Raw genomic sequence first — 9,474 nt, 5'->3', positions numbered from 1 at the left:
GCTGCTTATTGTCGGAGGGAAGGGGGAGGCGGCTCCTGAGGGAAGAGGAAAGCGTCTTCTCCCCGCGACGACACGGCACAGCCGGCCCAGGAGGCCTTGCTGGCCTGGCCTAACCCAGGCCTGGCCCCCCAAGGGCTTGTGGCCACCCGAGGTGGGATTGGGGGAGCCCTGGAGTGGCAGGAGCCTGGCTTGCTTGGAATCCCCTCCAGCCCCACCTCATGGCTCAGGTGCATCACTCAGGCTTCAGAGCCTACAGGGTGGGTGCTCAGGACAGAGCCAGCCAGCACTGGGACCCCCACCAGTGCCCTTGACTACCTCCCGAGGCCCTGGCTCCAGGGGTCCCGGGCCCCCAAGGCCCTCCCTGAGCCCCCAGCGCCATGAAGAAGTTTGCGTCCAGCCGTAGCCTGAACAAGATCCTGGCACAGTGCGACTCGTCCTCGCGGGAGTACGAGGAGATCCAGGCGGTGGAGCGCAAGTGGCACCTGCACCTGGCCACACCGCGCCGCCTGCTGCTGGATAGGAGGGCCAAGGCCTCCCTCTTCTTTGCAGCCCCGCCGCCCCCTAAGAGGGCCCCCAGCACCACTCTGACCCTGCGTTCCAAGTCCATGACGGCCGAGCTCGAGGAACTCGGTGAGCACGGAGGTAGACGGTGGGTGGACAGCCCAGGGGCCAGACTGAGGGGCATGCAGACAGTGTGGAAGCCAGAAGTCCTGAGCTGGGGGGGAGGAAGACGGACATACAAGCGAGTCAGGTAGCTGGGTGGTGGGTGACTGGGTTATGGGGCCTGACTCACCAGTGTGTGCATGTGCGTGTGTGTACATGTGCTCCCTTCATGCATGCATTTCATCTGTGTGAGAGAAGAGCCACAGTCAGGTGATCTGGGATCTCCTCTGGCCCAGCCTGGCACTAGCTGTGTTGTTTTGTGTTTGTTTATGCTCTTGGTCAAGAGAGCTACTGACCTCACAGGGCCACATGAGCATGACTGGCATGGTGGCAGACTGTCAGGAGCCTTGTGAGCTACAGGAGGTGAACAAGTGTGTGCGGCTTTGATGGGCACATGTGGGGCCAGACTCAGGTTGGCCACTAACAGCCTCACTGTGGCTTATCTTGACATATGTGATTGTCAGTAGGCTCATCACACATGTCCCAGTACATGTGGTTGATGACATGTTCTTCCCTTCTATGGCTGAGCTCAGTCCTACCCGCCAGACTCAGCTGTGTCCTAGTCATAGAAGGCACCCTGATTCTGGTCCTAATCTGATCCCTGGACAAGTTCTGGCCGCAGGAAGGACATGATCCTGATTCATAGCTGAGCCATGACACTGTTCCCACCACGGGCTGAGCAGCTCCTTTCGACTCCAGTTTAGTTCAGTGTGGAGAACTTCCCAGGTAGGCTGTGCTGACAGTCAAGGTTTTCTTTACCACAGATACTCTGAATCAATTAAGATAAAACTAAATCAGACAGACAAGTTAAAACAAAGGGAGAAGATCCCCAGGTCTTGAAAATGGAGACAGAAATCAAAGCCAGGGGAGTAGAAGAGCCCAGGATGATCCTGTGACCTGTGATACAGGTCCAGTGAGAAGGGGGTGGGGCCTGATGCCCCCGCTCCAAGGGCAGGAGATGTGGTCTAGACCTGTGGGAAGTGGGGAAGCCAGAACAAAGCCTAAGAACTGGAATTAGCATCAAAAGAACTGGAAGCCATAGAAGGATGATAGAGAGACAATAAAATAATATGTTTAAGTTATTACAAAGTGTAAGAGAACTAGCAGAACCACTAATGAAAAAAAGCAGACCAGAACCAAAAAGGAGTAAGCACATTTTAAATGGATCCCTAAAGAACTGTTATTGAAACAAAAATTATTGTCACTGAGATGAAAAAAGCATAATAATGACTGGACAGAGGAGGTTACCAAGAATGAAGTAAGAAAGATAAGGAGATGCAAAACATCCAGTAGCAATTAAAAGACTAGTTATAAGATCCTAGTGTCTACGGGAACCAGCAGTTAGCGTAATGGCTATGTCGCTGGATTCCCACGTAGTCGACCGCGGTTCGCGTCCCGGACCCGGTGGCTTAAAACTCACGCCGGGCGCGTGTGCGTGCGTGCCCAAGATCCCGAGAGGAGAATGGAGGAGAAGGGATTGCGGCGTGACCATCCCCCCTGGGGGGTGATTTCTCGCTTTCTGTCTCTATGTCTCTCTCTGTCTGTCTGGCGAGCGCACGCGCCCTACAGTGAAAATCTCTCAAAAAAAAAAAAAAAAAAAACCTAGTGTCTACTGAATGGATAAAGAAAGAATAAAAAGAATGGGGAAGAGACAATGTTTGACTCCAAAACAGAGCAAAGACTGAAGACTTCAGTTTGAAGATGTATAAATCCCAAGCAAGGAAATAAATCTGTATCTATAGGTCTATAATAACAAAACTTCAGAACACCATGAACAAATGGAAAAATCTTAAAAACTACCAGAGAGAGAAGCAAGATGATTTGAAAAGGAGGAGTGATGGTTTTGCTGACTGCAGACTTCTTATCAGCAATAGTAGATGGCAGAAGACGATGGAACAATAACTTCAGCGTTTTGAACCCAAATGCTACTCCACCTAGAGTCACATACCCAGCTCGGCCCACTCACTCAAGAGAGGCCGAGAATCTAGCAGACATCTGGCCCCAGTGTAAGGGTCCCAGGTCAGTCGCAAGGAGCTGACTTGTCATGGTGATTGAGGGTCAGATGGATCAATAAGCCAAGGCCAGCAGGTAACTGGGTCTGGCTGGACACAGGCCAGAGTTCTGGTGTTCTGGTGAGTAGGACCTTGGAGTCTCTTGCCAGAGGCTGTCACAGCCATGTTCAGCTTTTGGGCAGCCTGAGGTCTGGAGTCCTAGCACCCAGGGACTATCCCAGCTTCCACTCTTGGGGCTTTTCTGTCTGCAGAAACTCTCTCCCTGTCTGCTCTGCTCTGGGCATTCCCTGTACTACAGCAGCCTCAAGAAAGGGCTGTTGGGGTTGCTCTGTGGGCCCGTGTCTTTCAGCAGAGCTCACTCACAGTTTCAGGCCAGCATTGGTTCTCCAGACTTTGCCCTGCAGAGACTGGGGAGCAGGAAATGGTAGCTCAGTACAGAGCCTCTGGCCACACTTCTGGGTGAGGGGTCACAGCTTTGATGCTGAACCTGGTGCTCTTTGTGTTGTTCTCTTTAAAAAATGCTTGATTTCTTATTTATATTTAGTTGTTGTACAGCTGTATAGCATACAGTGTGGTTTTGCAAAGCCATGTTGCTCTCTTCAGAGAAGGGCCCAGGCTGCCTGGAGCTGGGGAAACTGCCCTGTCCCCAGAGGATAGCAGTCCCAGGAAGCCAGCCCACTTACCAGCTTCCTGACCCAGACTTCTCTGGGAATACCTGATTTGAGGAGTTCAATCTAGCACCAGGATTTCCCATGGTACTTAAGGGACCACCCTACAATCAGAATCTGTGCTTTTCCGAAGTAGAAGTAAGTCCTGTTGGGCCATTCCCTGCATAAACATTTCAACCCGCCAGTCACACTGCCAAGAGCTGATGGAGATCTTGGAATCCTTAGTCTGTGGAAATGACCCAGGCACTAGGAAGAGAAGGAAGTGTGAGGTGACTGAAGACTTGGTGAGCGTGGGAGAGGCGAAGTCCTGCAGGTCGAGGTGGGCAGGGTGGTGCGAGCACAGTTCTGTGCTGGTACATACAAGGTTTTGGTGTTAGAAATGGGAGTGAGAGGAGGGCTTGGGGAGGGACCCCCCTCCTGAGACTGGCATGGAAGGAGGTGTAAGGCAGTACCCCACCCAGGTCCCTCGCACTCACGGCCATCCCACACACTTCTGTAGGCTTGAACCAGGAACATGCTGGGCCACAGGTCTTGGGGGGAGGGGACCTGGTGGGTCCAAGTCCCTCCTATCTGTTTCTTTTCCCGAGAGAAACTTAGGCTTCCCTGTGGTTTCCAGGTCTCTCTCAGGATGAGAGTGTCAGGGACGGTGTTCCTGTGACTGGCCTCAATCTGGAAAAGTTTTCTCTGCCAGACACGCTTGCCCTGTCTTTCGTTTGAACTTGTGTTGGGCAGAATGCTCAGGGGTGACCACCGCACCTTTCAGTGACCTCTGAACTTGGTTTTCATGGGTTTTTGCCTTTTTCTGAACAAACCCGTGACTGAATTGAGTGTGGTTTAGTTGTGCACGTCTCTACATGTGCCTGTGTGTGGACATGTGCATGCATGTGCATGTGTGTGTGGTCACACAGTGCGTGCATGTTGTGTATATGTGGCATGTGCATGTGTGTACACATATGAGTGAGTGGACATACATTTGTATGTGTGGACATGCAGCATGTGTTTGCACGAGTGAATGTGTGAGTGGACACACATCACACAAGCATGTGTGTATGAGTGAATGTGTGAGTGGATGTGTGTGTGTGAGTGTGAATGGACATGTATGTGTATATGTGTGTATGTGAGTGGACACATATGTGTGTATGCCTGATTGCAAATGTGTGAGTGGACACATGGTCTGTATATATGAGTATGTGAGTGGGTATGTGTGTGCATGAGTGTGACTGAGTGGACATGTGGCGTGTGTGTGTACTCACACGTGAGTGCATAAGTGTGTATGCGAGTGTGAATGAGTGGGCATGGGTGTGTGCACTCACGTAGGTGGACAGGTGTGTGCATGAGTGTGACTGAGTGGATATGCGGGGTGTGTGTGTGTGCTTACACACATAGGTGCATAGGTGTGTGTGAGTATGACTGAGTGGGCATGAAGGAGTGTGCACTCACATGTATGTAGGTGGACAAGTGTGTGCGTTAGTGTGAGTGGACATGTGGGGGCGTGTGTGCACTCTCACACATAGGTGCACAGGTATGTGTGAGTGAGTCAACATGTGGATGTGTGTGCACTCACATGCACAGGTGTGTGTGCAAGTGTGACTGGACATGGGAGTGTGCTCACACATGTAGGTGCACAGGTAGGTGTGTGCATGTGACTGAGTGTACGTGTGGTGTGTATGTACGCTCATATACGTGGGTGCACAGGTATGCGTGCAAGTGTGACTGGATATGGGTGTGTGCGCTCACACGTAGGTGCACAGGTGCATGTGCATGTGACTGAGCAGACATGCAGTGTGTATATGTACTCACACATGTGGGTGCACAGGTGTGTGAGCAAGTGTGACTGGATATGGGTGTGTGTGTGCGCTCACACGTAGGTGCACAGGTGCGTGTCCTTGCTTGTGGTGTTTCCTCTCGAATTTCACGCCGTGTCCCAGTGTACCAGGGTCTGGGCAGGGCTGCTGCTTGTGGTCTGGTAGGCGTGCAGCAGGTAGATGTGGAAGGGCTGCTTGTGGGGGTGGGGTGGGCCAGAGCTGGGGGATGGTGCTGCTTACCCCTGTGCTCTGTTTTGATTCCAAGCCTCCATCCGGAGAAGAAAAGGGGGTGAGTCACTTACCCGTGTCCCAGGGCCCCGGCTTTCCTTACCTTGTCTGGGAGTGCTGGTGTGTGAGGAGACCCCAGTTCCTTCCAGGCCATGCCTCATTGGCCTTCTCCCCGGGCATCTGGAAGGGAAGTGGTAGAAGGGCCTGGGGACAGGCAGGGTGTTCCCAAGGGCATGACCGGAAGCCTTGGGGATTCTGCGAGCTGGGGCTTGTGAGTCTTGGAGGTGGCAGCCTGATGAGGAAGAACCAAGAGACCCCGGTGGAAGGCACCACAAGTGCTGTGGCTGGAGCTGGGAGGAAGGGTTCTGAGGTGCCCCCAAGGACTTCAGGGAGAGAGGGTGCTCAGCCTTCGCCAGGGTGGTGGTCTCAGACTGCCTGTCCTGGGCCCACTTAGTGCCAACTGCTCGCAGGGCCACGACTGGGGCTGACAGCGCCTTCAAAGCAGGGCTTGGCATCCCACAGCGCTGGGGGGACACTTGCATCCTGCCTACCCATCTTCTCTCAGGCCCACCCCCTGGATCCTCTGAGGCTGTTCCCCATAGGTCCTGTGTGTCTGGCCTTAATGCAAGAGACACCTGTCCAAATTGGGCAGAGTCACCTGGTTTGGGCCTGGCACTGAAGCCTCCACCAGCATCCTCTGCATCTTCAGTAGATGGGAGTCAGGTCCCAGAAGAAGCCTAGGTCGCCTGTGGCCCCATGTCTGCAATTCAGAGCCAAGAAAGTCCTGGGGCTGGGGGCGCAGCGGCACCACTAAATGAGAGGGCTGGCGTTGCAGCCAGGACACAGGTGTCTGTTGGGCCCTCCTGGCCCTGTGTGGCCTGCAGTCTGCCTCCTTGGCCCTGTGAAGTGCCCCCCCCCCCTTGCCTCAGGCCCAGGGAAAGTGCTCTCCCAGGGTCTTTCACAGCTAGGATCAGGTGACAAGGTCCCCTCCAGGAACTGTTTTCCCATACCTTTGGTGCAGACACAGCTGTTTTTGGAACATTCTGGCCCTGCCTTCAGCTCATTAGTGGGCCTTCCAGGGTGCCTCGCAGTGGCCCATGTCCTTCTCCCACTGCATAGGAGTGAGGGGTGCATTGTCTCCCCAGCAGGACCCTCGTCCCTGCCAACATGGCCCTGTTGGTCAAACAGCTGTAGGTCCTGCCAGGTCCCATTAGGCATACAGTATGTGAGTTCCAGTGCCCAGCTGTGGTTCCTAATGGACTTTGTTTTCCCCTTTGAAATATATTCTTTAAGAATATATTTTCTTGGGACTGGTAGTTGGCGTTATGGCTATGTCGCTGGACTCCCATGTAGTTTTCCACAATTTGAGTCCCAGACCCGGTGGCTTAAACTCACACCGGGCGCGTGTGTGTGCGTGCTGTAGATCCCAAGAGGAGAAGGGATTGTGGTGTGGCCATCCCTCCTGGGGGATGATTTCTCGCTTTCTGTCGCTGTCTCACTGTCTGGTGAGCGCACACACTTTATAGCAAAAACCTCTCCAAAAAAAAAAAAGACTATATTTTCTTCTTTTGTTGGGGGATCCATGTTAACCTCATCAGCCTGTAATTTGCAGAATTCTTGACCTCCTTTTGGAAGCTGCCCATGCCTTACCAGTGGGCATGACCAGAGACTTGCTCGTTAAACTTGGGGTGTCTGGGCTCGCTCTGCCCTGTACCTGGAGAGGCAACCTCCTAGACTACCAGCTCAGGTAGCAGCCCATCTAGTGAAGTGACTTGCTGCATGTGTCCCATACGAACGGTTGTGCTCTCTGCTCATGTTTCCTGTGGCTTCTGAATTGTGTAGTGGCTAGGTCTCATCTCTCCTAGATCTGTGATCTTGGGCAGTTTATCTCTTTCTGAGCTCCCGTTTCCTCCCGGGTAAAGTGAGGGCACTGAGAAGCCCTTTAGGTGATTGCTATGGGTGAGAGGAGAGCCATGTGCTCTTAACAAGAGGAGCAACGGTGATTTCTGCTTCTAAAAGGGACTGACTGACTTCATCACAAGAGCAGATGAGGAGCGGGGCCAGCAGGTGGTGTAGTGATTAAGGGTGCTGGACTCCCACATGGCTGACCATGGTTGAGTCCCAGATCTCGTGTCTTGCTTTCTCTCTCATTCTGTCTCTTTCTGGTCAAATTAAAATAAATGAAGTTAAACAAAAGAATTCTTTTTTAAAAATAAAAAAGCCGATGAGGAGAGAGCCCTCAAACCAGCAACGCTTGGATGTACTGGGCCCCACCACCTGTGGTGCTGGCTGCCCTGCACAGGCCGGCAGACTGTCCACTCGCATTTCTATGTGTTTGGCTATGCCACTGAGGGCAAGGGGATTTGGTCCCTTCTTCCAAGGGCCCTCACGTCTCATGTGCATTTGTCACTGCGGACGTGGGGGTGGGAGCTTTTTTATGCCTGTTGTATCAGACAAGGACACTAAGTCAAAGATGTTAGGTCAGGGCAGTCAGCACCAGGCTGGGTCAGGTCTGAGCTGGGAATAGGGCCTCTCAGGCGAGTTGGTTTACTCTTGCAGCGGGTTGGAGAGGAAGTTGGTATTGAGACCAACCACAGACATTATCCAGTGAGAGGCCCTTGGAGAGTAAAAGTGGCCAGGACCAGCTTGACCAAGCTTATGGCTCCCTAGGGTTGGCAGTCCCAAAAAGCCAGGAAGGGCCGGGGAGTGTGGATGCAGAGGGTGGCGTTGCAGTGAGGACACACGTGTGTTCTTGCTCCCACTGCGTGCCCACTCACAGGTCCTTAGTGGGCTCTGGGATGGGCTGAGTGGACCCACCAGTGGCAAGAGCCACTGACTTCCTGGGAGAGTAGTTGAGCAGAGCTCTGACAGTCTTGATACTTGTTAGTTTAGTAAAACTTCCATATCATTTGGCAAATCAAAATTACCATTTTTAGGGCCAGCCAGTGGTGTAGAGGTTAAGGCAGCTGGATCCCACATGGCTGATAGCATGGTTCAAGTCCTGGACCTGGCAGCTTGAAAAATATACCCAGGGCATGCGTGTGTGCACCCAGAACCCTGAGAAGAGAATGAAGGAGTGTGGCCATCCTCCCTGAGGGATGTGCACATTCCCTATAGCAAAATTTAAATAAATAAGTAAATAAAAATTTAAAGAACACTGATTTTATTTTAGTAAAATTAAGCAAACCAAAAAAAGCTGTTTTGATTTCTTGTTAGTTTAGATGAAGGATTTAAAGTTCCATGCTTGGGCCTGCTTGGTGAGACCTTCCTGGTTCCTGTACCCTCTTGGTCTTGCCTAGGCGCCAGCCGTGCTGACCCCCCTCTGGCTCCTGCTGCTCCCTGAGAGACTGAAGGAAGGGCCTTTCCAGCACCACCTCCCTACTTCCTTTTTTGTTTTAGCATCTTCCAGTCGGGGTGGGCCTGCTTTTACTTAAGGCAAAGAAAAAAGGTTCTTTGACCTGTTTTGTGTTATCCCATTTTTAAAGTCCCTAATCTGAGGCAGCAGCCTTTTCAGAAAGTGTGCCCCATCTAGCTGTTCATTCATTATTGACTCACTCACCCATTCAGACATTCTTCATGGACTCCTGCTTGTACCTCAGGGTCTGTTGAGGGCAAGGGGATAGGTCATGTCCTGTGCGGTGGTAGATGGGGACAGACGGGAGCAGGCCACATGCTGAGTGTATGATGGTAAAGGGAGGAGCAGATTCAGGAAGACTGGCCTCTTGAGTGCTCTGTCTCCTACCCTGACCCTCTCCTTGGGGGTCAGTCAGAACAGCCTTTCTTGCAATGGGCCCCACAGATTCCCTGGAGTTTCCAAGGGACAGAGAGGCTGGTCTGGGTGGTGTCTCAGGTCTGGGGTGAGAGGGACTTGAATGGGTTGTGAGACACGGACCTCAGCTTGGGGTCCCAGCTGAGCCTCAGGTGGTAAGGGGCCAGAGGACAGGTGGTCCCAGTGGCCATTGTGCCGGGTGTCGGCTCACCTGTGGGGACACAGGTGGGCTGGAGGCAGAGCGGTGCTGAGCTGGTATCTTACGGCTGTGCAGAGAAGCTGGACGAGATCCTGGCAGCCGCCGCGGAGCCCACGCTGAGGCCGGACAT

General features: G+C 52.8%; 1 protein-coding gene across 1 annotated transcript in view; it reads left to right on the top strand.

The window, feature by feature from the left end:
• The window catches only part of SHANK3 (SH3 and multiple ankyrin repeat domains 3), a gene marked incomplete at its 3' end in the record, with an annotated part of 52,664 nt that overhangs the window by 29,008 nt on the left and 14,182 nt on the right, over positions 1-9,474 (top strand). The window contains exons 20-22 of the mRNA XM_006157600.1: positions 550-630; positions 5,414-5,437; positions 9,420-9,465. Of these exons, the coding sequence (XP_006157662.1) occupies positions 550-630; positions 5,414-5,437; positions 9,420-9,465 (151 nt within the window). The remainder of the gene's footprint in view (positions 1-549; positions 631-5,413; positions 5,438-9,419; positions 9,466-9,474) is intronic.

This window comes from Tupaia chinensis, unplaced genomic scaffold (assembly GCF_000334495.1).
Source record: "Tupaia chinensis unplaced genomic scaffold, TupChi_1.0 Scaffold000548_1, whole genome shotgun sequence".
Lineage (NCBI taxonomy): Eukaryota > Metazoa > Chordata > Mammalia > Scandentia > Tupaiidae > Tupaia > Tupaia belangeri.
Note: the sequence above shows the minus strand (reverse complement) of the source record. Positions and strands in the feature narration are given on the sequence as shown.